Source organism: Gadus macrocephalus, chromosome 11 (assembly GCF_031168955.1).
Source record: "Gadus macrocephalus chromosome 11, ASM3116895v1".
NCBI classification, from domain to species: Eukaryota; Metazoa; Chordata; class Actinopteri; order Gadiformes; family Gadidae; genus Gadus; species Gadus macrocephalus.
The window spans coordinates 21617569-21630531 of record NC_082392.1 but is presented as its reverse complement, the minus strand read 5'-3'; the positions used below and the strand labels follow the sequence as shown (position 1 = coordinate 21630531).

At 45.9% G+C, this 12963-nt stretch overlaps 1 protein-coding gene across 1 annotated transcript; it reads left to right on the top strand.

The window, feature by feature from the left end:
• The first annotated feature begins 91 nt into the window (after positions 1-91).
• On the top strand, positions 92-3101 carry gstt1a (glutathione S-transferase theta 1a). Its single transcript, XM_060065758.1, has 5 exons — positions 92-225; positions 774-861; positions 1545-1701; positions 2260-2436; positions 2735-3101. Exons 1-5 carry the CDS (start codon positions 120-122, stop codon positions 2933-2935), a joined length of 729 nt encoding a protein of 242 aa, XP_059921741.1. The 5' UTR covers positions 92-119; the 3' UTR covers positions 2936-3101.
• The last annotated feature ends 9862 nt before the right edge of the window (positions 3102-12963 follow it).

Sequence of the window (12963 nt, the reverse complement as noted above, 5' to 3'; positions counted from 1 at the left end):
GGCATACTTTGAACTGTCGCTATCACTTAGCGAGGCTGCTGGCAGAGCCGTAGGAGGGACAAAAGAGGCGGTTGGTGCGGTTCCTGAGCAGACCGCGACGGCACAACGTGTGGGAGAACATGGAGCTGTACCTGGACCTCCACTCACAGCCCTGCCGCTCCGTCTATCTCCTGGCCAAGAGGACCGGCATCCCCTTCACCTTCAAATCAGTGGACCTCTCTGCAGGTGGGCCTTCGTGTTTCACCCTTGATACATCTCATCCTTATTTATTTTTACTTGCCTAAGAGGGCTGTGCTTTAACCATGTAGATCATTATTTTATTTAACACATTGAGACACAGATGTGTATGTATGTGTTTACAAGTGTGTGAGTGTGCGTGTGTGATTGTGTGTACTCCCACACAGTACTCTGTACTGTGTGGGGAACAGAGCACTTGTAATGGGTGGATGGCTGCGAGGGAGCTGCAGCTTGCAGGCTGACCCAAGAGCAGATCTCAACAGCTTGCATTACCTTGTTCAATATCAGCCCCCATAGGCAGTTGGTCTGTAGATCTATGCACATTTTGCATTCCAATGGAAATGAGTGTAATATGTGTATCTATATATGTATTCAAATAGAGCAAATAGCGATGTCAAACCTCATTATTTGTGTGTGTCTAGGAGGGCTTCTCTTCTTCCATATAGCCTTTCATTTATTGTAACCCATTCAGTCAACAATGCTTGTGTGTCTGTGGGTGCTTAGATTAATAATGTAAATAAAATGTATATCCCAAGGTCAGCAGTTTGGGGAGGATTTTGGTAAAGTTAGTGTGGTGCGGAAGGTGCCAGCTATGAAAGACGGCGACTTTATCCTGACAGAAAGGTAAAAAAAAGATTATTTTAACACACTGAAACATTTCAACCATCAGCCTTGTTTTCATTTTTTATTTATCTATATTCTTACAGAAATTCATAGATTGAAATCAAACGAAAGGACATTTTAGATAAAAAATAACCAGAAATCGATCAGTTGGTTGACTCTAATGTTGCTTCATCTAAAGTCAACTGTCCAACTTGCAACTGTGTGACGAAAACTACCGAGCTAGAGTAGGAGGTGTTTTCGTAGTACACATTTTGCAAACAAAGAGAGTTAAAGCATTTTTAATTTGTAGAAAAATATCAGTTGTAAAATGTGATTTTACAACTGATATTGTTGATAGTGATTTTACAACTGATATTGTTGATAGTGTTATTTTATATTCACATCCTTGAAATCGATATCGGTCTGCATTGACTACAGATATGCCCAGGTTATTTTAAGCTACATGCTTGTTTAAATATTTTCTGTTATGTGTGTGTCTTTATGTGTGTGTGTCTTTATGTGTGCGTGTGTGTGTCTTTGTGTGTGTGTGTTTGTGTGTCTTTGTTTTTAATGTGTCGGTTTTTTATGTGTGGTTGTGTGTGTCTTTATGTGTGTGTGTGTGTCTTTATATATGTGTGTGTGTGTGTGTGTGTGTGTGTGTGTGTGTGTGTGTGTGTGTGTGTGTGTGTGTGTGTGTGTCTCAGCGTGGCTATCCTCCAGTACATGGTGGAGAAGTTCCCCCAGCTGGTCCCTGGTCACTGGTACCCCTCTGACCTCCAGCGTCGAGCCCTTGTCAACGAGTTCCTGTCCTGGCAGCACACCGCGCTGCGGGCCCATGGCTCAAAGGTCTTCTGGTTTAGGGTAGGGCATCCTGCTGCTTCCTAGGAGGCTCCCTACCTCGTTTCCTAGCTCCTAGAGGATGGTTCCTTACTCCTAGTAAGGTTTCTAGCTACCTAGACAATGTCAGCTAGCTCTGAGAGAATGTTTCCTAGCTCCTAAAGGATGCTTCTCAGTTCCTAGAGGATGTTGCCTAGGATGGTTCCTAGCTCTGAGATAGTGTCACCTTGCTCCTAGGGGGGATGGTTCCTTGCTCTGATGAGGAATGTTTCTAGTCCCTAGACAATGTCACATAGCTCCTAGCGGATCTAATGATCTAATGATCTCCTGTTGTTGATTAAATCAGACTTCCCCCCCTACCCCGCCCCACCCTGCACTCCATCCAGTTGGTGTTCAGTAACAAGGTTGCACAGCACTTGGAGTAATTTTCGGTTACTCTTACGACTACAAGTTTGATTGTATGTCTCTCAGCCTCACTTGTTACCCTCCATTTCTAACGACTAAATGTAAGGAATGTTTGAGAGCTACGGTGATCTTGGAACAAACTACGGCAACTGAATAATATACACTTGTCTTTTGAAGGCTGTGGTTCCCGTGGTAACAGGCGTGGCTGTTCCGAAGGAGAAGATGGACTCAGCGCTTGAGGACCTGAAGCAGACCATGGATTTGTTTCAGAGCAAGTTTCTAAAGGACAGCAGCTTCATCGCTGGGGAAGAGGTTTCCCTGGCAGACCTGGTGGCCATTGTTGAGATCATGCAGGTAATAGACCTGTCCTTCTGGTATGTATATATATATATAATATATATATATATACATACATGCACTTCACCATGTTGATAAGAGAATTAAAACGAGAAGAATTAATGGGACAAAGAAATCAAGGGATATCTAGCATAGAAAACGAATTTGCGATTAATCGCGATTAATGTGAGTTAACTATGACATTAATGCGATTAATCACGATTAAATATTTTAATCGCTTGACAGCTCCTATATATCGTTTTACATGATATATATATTTATATTTATTGATCAAAAATAATGCTCTGGTTTGCAGCCGGTTGGAACTGGTCTGGATGTGTTTGAGGGCCAGCCAGCACTGAGTGCCTGGAGAGAGCGTGTGAAGAAGGTGATCGGAGAGGAGCTGTTTGATGAAGCTCACAAAAGCATCATGAATGTGGACTTCCTGGCCAAAACCTTCCAGGACAACGGCATGCTGGAGTTCCTCAAGCCTCGCATCAACAAGATGTTCACCTGAGCGTCAGGTCAAGCTGCTCCACTTCAGTTCACGTTTTCGTGTATGCAGGGTGATGAATAATTTTCATTATCGTTTCATTTGTTTCATTCCAAAGGTAGTTCTTGAACTTTGATTGAGATATTTCTTAATTTGTGGTGTGGATTAAACCTTGTGTTGAGCAATGCAACATTGTGTTGACTGTATATTGTCCAGCATTCTCCATGCACCACTATTACCATGACCTTAACGATCAACACGGCATCAAGCGATTTTGTGCTCATGCGCACAAACGTTAATCATTGAATCGTGTCCCAGAGCACGATTGTCCGACTTTTTTCGTGCTACACAGAACGAAATGTTAACCAATGCATTTTGAATGGGAGCGTTTCTCAGAAAATTACCGCGCTCCACAGAACGAAATGAGAGAGAGAGCGAAAGAGAGAGAGGGAGGGAGAGAAATGTAGGCAAGGCAAGGAAACTTTTTTTATAAAGCACTATAAAGCACACAAGGCAGACTCAAATGCTTCACATATAACATTGTCATACAATAAGATAAAATAATATAAAATAAAATAATTGAAAGAAAACATATGCAAATATTTGTAAAATAGATAGAAAATAAAGCCAAAGTTAAAAAATAATTTTAGAAAGATCAGATCAACAACCTCTCCTCGAACCGTCACCTTATCGTGGTCGAGAGGTTTGCGTGTCCCTGTGAACCTGAGGGCTGTGTTGTCTGGAGCCTTGTGCTCCTGGTAGGGTCTCTCATGGCAGAGTGGTCTCAGGTGAGGGGCCAGACTAAGAATGGTTCAAAAACTCCAATGAACAACGAAAAAAGAGGAGATGTGACCCGGCCCGGAGGAAGCCCGGGGCCCCCGTCTGGAGCCAGGCCCAGACGGAGGGCTTGATGGCGAGCGCCGGGTGGCCGGGTTTGCCATGGAGCCCGGTCGGGCACAGCCCGAACAAACTACGTGGCACCCCCCCTCTCTTCATCCCATGGGCCCACCACCTGTGGGAAGACCCGTTGGGGTCGGGTGCGCAGCCACATGGGTGGCAGCGAAGGTCAGGGGTCTCGACGGACCAGACCCGGGCGGCAGATGCTGGCTCTGGGGACGTGGAACGTCACCTCGCTGTGGGGAAAGGAACCGGAGCTTGTGAGGGAGGTGGAGCGCTATCAGTTATATCCGGTGGGGCTTACCTCCACGCACAGCTCTGGTACCGTACTCCTGGATAAGGGTTGGACTCTATTCTTCTCCGGAGTTGCCGAGGGCGTGAGGCGCCGGGCGGGTGTGGGGATACTCATAAATCCCCGGCTGAGCGCTGCGGTGTTGGAGTTTACCCCGGTAGACGAGAGGGTCGCCTCCCTGCGACCCTCTTGCGTTGTAGGGGGGAAAACTCTGACTGTTGTTTGTGCGTATGCACCAAACAGCAGTTCAGAGTACTCAGCCTTCTTGGAGACCCTGAATGGAGTCCTGTATGGGGCTCCAGTAGGGGACTCCGTAGTTCTGCTGGGAGACTTCAACGCCCACGTGGGCAACGATGGAGACACCTGGAGAGTTTTGGTGGGGAGGAATGGCCTCCCTGATCTAAACCCGAGCGGTCGTTTGTTATTGGACTTCTGTGCTAGTCATGGATTATCCATAACGAACACCATGTTCAAACATAAGGGTGCTCATAAGTGTACCTGGTACCAGAGTACCCTAGGCCGAAGATCGATGATCGATTTCGTGATCGTGTCTTCTGATCTGAGGCCGCATGTTTTGGACACTCGGGTTAAGAGAGGGGCGGAACTGTCAACCGACCACGATCTGGTGGTGAGTTGGATCAGGGAATGGGGGAAATTTCCGGATAGACCTGGTAAGCCCAAACGAGTAGTGCGAGTGAATTGGGAAAGTCTGGAGGAGGCCCCCGTCCTAGGTATCTTCAACTCACACCTCCGGCGGAGTCTTTCTGGCATTCCTGTGGAGGTTGGGGGCATTGAGCCGGAGTGGGCGGTGTACAAAGCCTCCATTGCTGAAGCTGTGGCGGCTAGCTGTGGCCTCAGGGTCTTAGGCTCCTCAAGGGGCGGTAACCCTCGGACACCGTGGTGGACACCGGTGGTCAGGGAAGCCGTCCGATTGAAGAAGGAGGCCTTCCGGGATATGATATCCTGGAGGACTCCTGACTCGGTTGCAGGGTACCGACAGGCTCGAAGGGCTGCAGCTGCTGCCGTGTCGGAGGCTAAGCAGCGGGTGTGGGAGAAGTTCGGAGAGGCCATGGAGAAGGACTTTCGGTCGGCACCAAAGTGTTTCTGGAAGACTATCCGGCGAGAGAGCTGTGTTTGCGTCCTCGGCAGCCAGTCAGTTTCGTTCTCAGTGGGTGTTGGTCTCCGCCAGGGCTGCGCCTTGTCACCAATCTTGTTTGTGATATACATGGACAGGATATCGAGGCGTAGTCGTGGTGGGGAGGGGTTGCAGTTCGGTGGTCTGAGGATCTCGTCACTGCTTTTTGCAGATGATGTGGTCCTCATTGAATCATCGGCCTGTGACCTTCAGCACTCACTGGATCGGCTGGCGGCCGAGTGTGAAGCGGCTGGGATGAGGATCAGCATCGCTAAATCTGAGGCCATGACTCTTAGCAGGAAACCGGTGGATTGCATACTCCGGGTAGGAAAGGAGTCCTTAGCCCAAGTGAAGGAGTTCAAGTACCTCGGGGTCTTGTTCGTGAGTGAGGGTACGATGGAGCGTGAGATTGGCCGGAGAATCGGAGCAGCGGGGACGGTATTGCGTTCGCTTTACCGCACCGTTGTTACAAAAAGAGGCAAAGCTCTCGATCTACCGGTCAATCTTCGTTCCTATCCTCACCTGGTCATAAGGGTTGGGTGATGACCGAAAGGACGAGATCGCGGGTACAAGCGGCCAAGATGAGTTTTCTCAGAAGGGTGGCTGGCGTTTCCGCTGCTCCTTTACTTAGAAAGGAGTCAGCTGAGGTGGTTCGGGCATCTGGTAAGGATGCCCACTGGGCGCCTCCCTTGGGAGGTGTTTCAGGCACGTCCAGTGGGGAAGAGACCTCGGGGAAGACCCAGGACTAGGTGGAGAGATTATATCTCAACACTGGCCTGGGAACGCCTCGGAATCCCCCCGTCAGAGCTGGTCAATGTGGCCCGGGAAAGGGAAGTCTGGGGCCCCCTGCTTGAGCTGCTCCCCCCGCGACCCGACCCCGGATAAGCGGATGACGATGAGATCTCTCTGAGTCTGGTACTCCAACCCGACCTAAAGGAACTTGGTCCTTTCTCTGGGACTCCAACCCAGATTCTAGGACTCTAACAGACAGAACTTGGGTCTCAAACGCTTATCCATTCTCAGATCATGTATCTCTCTGGTAAAAATAGAAAATAAAGGTAAAGTTCAAAAGGCATTTTGAACTTTCGTGCTCCACAGAAAGAAACAAGAGAGAAAGAGAAAGAGAGAGAGAGAGAGAGAGAGAGAGAGAGAGAGAGAGAGAGAGAGGAGAGAGAGAGAGAGAGAGAGAGAGAGGCTTCAGAAGGAGTGTGTGCAGACAGTACAGTGCACCCTCTAGTTATGTATATGTCAAAACAACAAATGCATCAACGGGTAAATGTAGTGTAGGGATACTCAGATTTCCCAGTTTCTTACAGCAGACCTCAAAAATATTTCGTGCTCAAGCTCACGAAATGTAATCTATTGAATCGTGTCCCAGAGCACGAATTTCTGACTTATTTTGTGCTACACAGAACAAAATTAAATACACTGTCTATCAATTTATATATTTTCTTCAACTACAAACGGGGTGTGGGCAGATAGTACAGTGCACCCTGTACTTGTGTATGTGTCAAAACAACAAATGAATCAAGGGGTAAATGTAGTGTATTAGGGATACTCTGATTTCCCTGTTTTTTACAGCAGACCTCCTCAAAAACATTTCATGTTCATGCTCACGAAAAGTACTCTATCCTCTCCCAGAGCAAGATTGAACCCATGCATTTTGGACGGGAGCGTTTCTCAGAATATACACAGGTGTATATATATTTATATGCAAAATAAATTACCCAGCAAGTCCTCCATGACGTTGCACCTCACCCAGCGACTTGCTTGCAAGATTTTGGGCTGAAGTTCTTCCCAGACCTACACCCTAGCCATCCAACATGCATATCTGAGAATTAGGCCTTGCTTTAATAATGACAAAAAGTTATGAGAGAAATGCACATTCACTTTTTGTTATCCCGTAAGCGGCGTGGTGTCGGCTCCTTTTGAGCTTTTTACCCCAGACTTCAAAAACTTGTCCACAGTCCAGCTATGTCTACCGACCTTAAGGCACATATTTACACCTCCATCCCACATAAATGGGGACTAGAAACCAACCTCTGTCTTATGCACATTGACTCTACTGTTGGAGGTCACGCCCCTTTTCCCATCTTTTTGGGTGGTGCTTGTTGACAATAGGGGTACACTAGACATAAATAGGAAGCACACTCAGGAGGAGGAATGACCTCTCACATATGATACTTAATTAATTGTTTCAAATAACCCTGCCTCGATAAATCAATGAGCTTGGTGTTTTGCTTTCCCGAATAGGTTATAGGCTGTGTCACTATAAAATCTGTAGATGTGCATCACTCAGAGTGATGGAACAAGCCCCCAGACAGTGAAAAAAAACAACGAGTCAAGTTCATTACAAATGTAACTTATTAATTACAAGTCTAAACTGCGGAAAATAGAAACATATTCCAAGGTGCCTTTTGAAAGACACCTTGGAATATCTTTCTATTTCCTAGCCAGCCTAGTTTACGACAAAAACAACTTAATTGACGGCAGCTCAGTTGCCGCACTTAATATTTTTAACGTGGTTTGGAGCAGAGGGGGCGGTCGATGGCAACCACCATAGCAAACATGACAATCACGTGACGTAGACGCAGGCCCAATGAAAAGAAAATGCCAAAAACGTAGGCATTTGACATGTTTAGAGCCGTCTACTCTGGTGTAATAGTGTGATCCAGACAGGGGCGCCGATAGGGATTTTGGGCCCCATGAAAATAATCTTTACTTAGTGTCATTATTTTTTCTGTATTATAATTTCATCATCATTAGGGGCCTCTCTGGGCCCCCCTCCATCATGGGCCCCTAGAATCCGTCTCCTTTACCCCCCCTTTTCGGCGCCCCTGGATCCAGATGCCTCAGACACAATCCATCTAAGTTACACTTGTGACATCATTTCCGATCTTGGAGCACTTATAGCGGTCACGTCCGTCTTTGTGATTTTGTCATGAAATTGGCTAGTCGTTGTTTATTGTTAGCTACATAGCTTCTTTAGCAAACCAGCTCGAAAACAAACAACACAACTTTACATTGTATTGCACGCACAGCAAGACCGTGCAATGCATACATTGGTGACCGGAATAAAGTAGCAATGTAATCAAGTGTTAAGAGTTTTTAAAATCGACAATAAAATGACCAACGTGATACAAATACAAAGAAAAAAATCTCTTTTCGTGGCCATTTTTGTTCAGAGCATCATTACTGAACTCGGTATACTCTCAGAATTCTGAGGGGGCTCGACCAAAAAGGGGGCATGTCTCCGTGAAATGCCGCAAGAATGCTGGGAGATTTCCCCACTTCTAACTCGGAACCCTCGTGTCCGAGGCATCTGGATCACACCATCATGCCGCCTTCAAAACGCTCATAGTTTCCGAGAGGTTCGGATCTAAAGCACGGAGGAAAGTGCTTTGAACACTCTGTTGGGTCTGAGTTTTCGCTCTGAGTTTCTTGCGGAAGTAAAGCTACAGAGTCCTCCGAGATCACGTCACAACAATGGCTGCCCATTTCATTTATACACTAAAGTGAACTACCAGCAAGCAATAAGAGGCGAACGTAACACCCATTCTAACATTTACATTACGATACATTATTGCTTACAATTATAAACATCACCCGATAAATTCTCGCTCATGTTCAACCATCGCAAGCAGTTCTAATAACTGATTCATCTGATTCAGCAAAGAAGCGCAAAGAGGTCCCTTCGGGCATCCATACTTGTTGTTGTTATGAAGTCTAGTCTCACGAAACATGTTTTTCCGGTTTTATTACGAGCTTCTGAGGGGCGTTTCCTGAACACTCTTATTTCGGTAGAAGGGAAGGTTTACGCAAAGACACGTAGGAGCTTCTGAACCTCCGAGCTGTTTTGAAGGCGGCATAAGACTGGGTTTAAAGGAGCATTTCACCGGTAGAGGCATGAATATGTATTGAAATTGGGTCCTATATGTAGTCGAATAATAAAATAAATTTCTAATTTGGTGCCGTCTTGACCGAGAAAAGGCAGAAAGTGACTTTTTGGAGCTTGTGGGTTGAAGACAACAACTCCCACCATGCACCACGATGCACAGCTTCGCTGGCCACTCCCGCTGATCTAGATCTCCGCCTATCGGACACCTCGCTATTCCATCTACCAAGCTGATACCGCAAGACTGCTTGAAAATCATTTCACACAACATTTCTAGTGAAGATCCAGTACCTTCCGCCATTGTACTTCAGTTTTATCAACAGCCTCTGTTAGCTTAGCCTCAGACACTGTGGATGTTAGTTTCTGCTGGTGAAGTCCCACCCACTGGCACTGCTCTAATAGGTCTGTAGCGTCAGTGGGTCCCACCCCCTGTGCTTGTAGTCTTGCGAGAATCCTCCCCTCTTACACTTCCTATTTACTTCTACTTCTAGTGTTGGAGATCGATACGGATCTCTCCAGTCTCCAGAAAATAAGGGAATAACAAGATCTGTATCTGGCCATTGAAAATCCACTTCCACCAATGTGGAAGTGGATATACCAAGTTCAGGTATAACCAGACAATATAAAAATATTTATAACATAAAAACTAGGCTATATGTACAGCATATCATACATTTGACATGTATATAGAGTTAGACTAGATGTATGTATAAGGTTATACATACATGGATGGAGCTGAGGAAGAAATATCGGCAGTCCCTAAGAGATCTCAAAATTGACAATGGCCCCTTTACAATTAGCGAGCTTGCAGCAGTAAAATCCACCATGAAGCAAGGGAAAAGTGCTGGGCCAGACGGCATTCCCCCAGAGTTCCTTAAAAACTGCAACCTCGACGACATCATCCTGGAGATCTGCAACCTAGCTCTGATGGTAAACAACACATGATGGTCTCTTTCCAACATCATCCCGTTGCCTAAATCTGGAGATCTCTCAAAGCCAGACAACTACCGAGGCATCAGTCTGACATGTATCATCGCTAAGATGTACAACCGTATGATACTGAATCGGATACGGGTTGCCATCGACCCTCACCTGAGAGAGAACCAAAATGGCTTTAGAGAGGGGAGAGCCACTGTATCCCACATCCTAGCCTTAAGGAGGATCATCGAAGTGGTAAAAAAGAACAACCTGACAGCGGTCCTGTGTTTTATTGATATTGACTCAATACACAGAGGAGTGATGATGGCCATTCTTAAGGCTTACGGTGTCCCTCCTAACCTACTTCGGGCAATAGGTACCATGTATGAGGGCACAAGAGCAAGGGTGGTAACCCCAGATGGCGACAGTGAAGAGTTTGACATCCTAGCAGGGGTGTTACAAGGAGACTCCCTCCCCCCCTTTCTCTAAATTAAAATGCTGGACTACGCACTCAGGCAAGCCATCAGTGGACGAGAACTGGAACTCGGCTTCACCATTACACCGAGGAGGTCTAGGAGATTCCCTGCCGTAGTCCTATCAGATCTGGGCTGTGCAGATGACATCAGACTGATATCGGACCGTGTAGAGCAGGCACAGGAGCTCTTGACCAGAGTGGAGACGGAATGTGCAAAGGTTGGTCTTAGGCTAAATGCCAAGAAAACCGAGGTAATCACCTACAACATCCTCCTGGACCATCCAACCCTAATTACAACAGGGGGCATTGCTCTGAAGGTGTTACCAACAAGCGTCTGTATGGTGGGCTACCAGGGATGAGCGAGAAGGTAGCTGCCAGGAGAATGAGACTGGCCGGTTATTGCCAGAGACACCGCAAGCTTCCAGCAAGCAGGCTGGTGCTATGGGAACCAACACACGGGCATCGATCAAGAGGACGTCCCACACCAACATACGTGGACATACTTCTGAAAGACGTGGGAGCAGAAAGCACTGGCAAACTAGCCAGATGCATGGAGAACCGAGATGATTGGAAGCAACGCTGGAGGACCCGTCTGAGGACGATCTAGAGAGAGATAGGCCAAATTCGGTTAAAATTCAGCCTCTGCTGGCCCACCACTAGATCGTCTTGTTGTCTCATTACACGCTTTTTATAAGTTAACTATAATTAAATTATTATAACCATGGAGCCTTTATTTTCTTGGCGTTATCATTACATCCTTTCTCGTCATAGCTATATAATTTCTCGAAACACAGTGGAAAGGAGAGAGAGGGAGCGATAGAGAGAGACACTGATGCACTGCAGAGCCAAGTAACTGATGGGCTTAAAGGAGAAAGCCAGTGTAAAATAGGATCTGGGATATGTTTAGTCTGATGAATGAGTTGGAATGTTTGTTTGGTCGCAAAAAAGCGCATGTAGACGCATTCTTAAGTTGGCTGTTTTGCTGATTTTACCAAAACGCTATCAACTTGGAATGATGGGGGCATCTGTTATGGTAAAAACTAAATCGCTATTTTAAACCACTTAAAAGGCTAGAAGTAGTGGTAGTATTATAAGGGTCTTAACATTTAAAACGAGGCATTGATAACTTTGTAAGTGTACTGATTGATTATTAAAAAGGACATTTTATACACAAAATACCATTAGTAGTTCACCCGTCAACGCCATCTTGTCTTCAAGACTCGATAGGTAGCGAAAACAGAGCTTGTGACATCCGTGAACAACAAGTAAACTCTGCTTTTGCCAATCTACTTTTAATACTTTAGTTTTTACGATAACACGTGCCCCTATCGTTCCAAGTTTATAGCCTTTTGGTAGAAACGGTTAAAAACAGCCAACTTAAGAATGAAGGCCCTATTTGAATGGTCTGAAACGCACGTGAGAAGCGCCAAACGCAAGTAGCTTTGTGGGCGGTTCTATGGCGATGTTGCTATTTTACCGGCGAATAAATGACTCTTGCGCCCAGCGCAAATCTAAAAAGGGTTGGTCTGAAGTAGCCTAATTACCCGTAGGTGTGGTTTGGGCGTTACGTGCAATAAACCAATGAGAGTGCCATCTCCCATCCCCTTTAAGAGCCATGAGCGCATTTGAATCTGACGAGTTGATATTATGACTGCGTTTGCAGTCTCCGATGAGACAGATGCATGACCACATGAATTTGAAACTTCAAATGGCTCAGTTTATGGCCAAATAATATGGCCTAATTCACATATGGAATAGCGTTTTCTTCCACAACTTCAGAAATACTGAAAATAAATTTCGGCAAAGACAATTTAACACACATATGATATGCGGTAACTGTGGTTCTATTTAATGATCTACGCAATACATTAACAAACATCGTTTCTTACCAGTATTGCATGCATTATCGTTACCGACTTGTGATCCTAATGGCGTGTTCCTGAATCCTCGGACGCCAGCCTTCCGAGTTGCACGTTTGACGTCACTTCCGGTCTCGGAGCATTCATAGCGTTCCTGTTCGTCTTTGTGATTGGGGCATGAAATTGGCTAGTCGTTTTTATTGTTAGCTACATTAGCCTCTTTAGCAAACCAGCCCGAAAAAAAACCCTTTACATTGTATTACACGCACAGCAAGATCATGCAATGTATAAATGTTGACCGGAATAAAGTAGCAATGGAATCAAGTGTGTAAGAGCATTTAAAATCGACAATAAAATGACCTTTGTGGTACTAATAGCAAAGAAAATATCTCTTCACGGGCGCAGCCATTTTGGTGAGAGCATCATCACTGCTCTCGGTCTACTCTCACATTTTCGAAAGATGAAGACAAAAAGGGGGCGTGCCTTCGAGAAATGCCGCAAGAAAGCTGGGAGATCTTCGACTTTCGACTCGGAAGTCTGGCGTTCGAGGATTCAGGAACACACCATAATATGCATGTGTC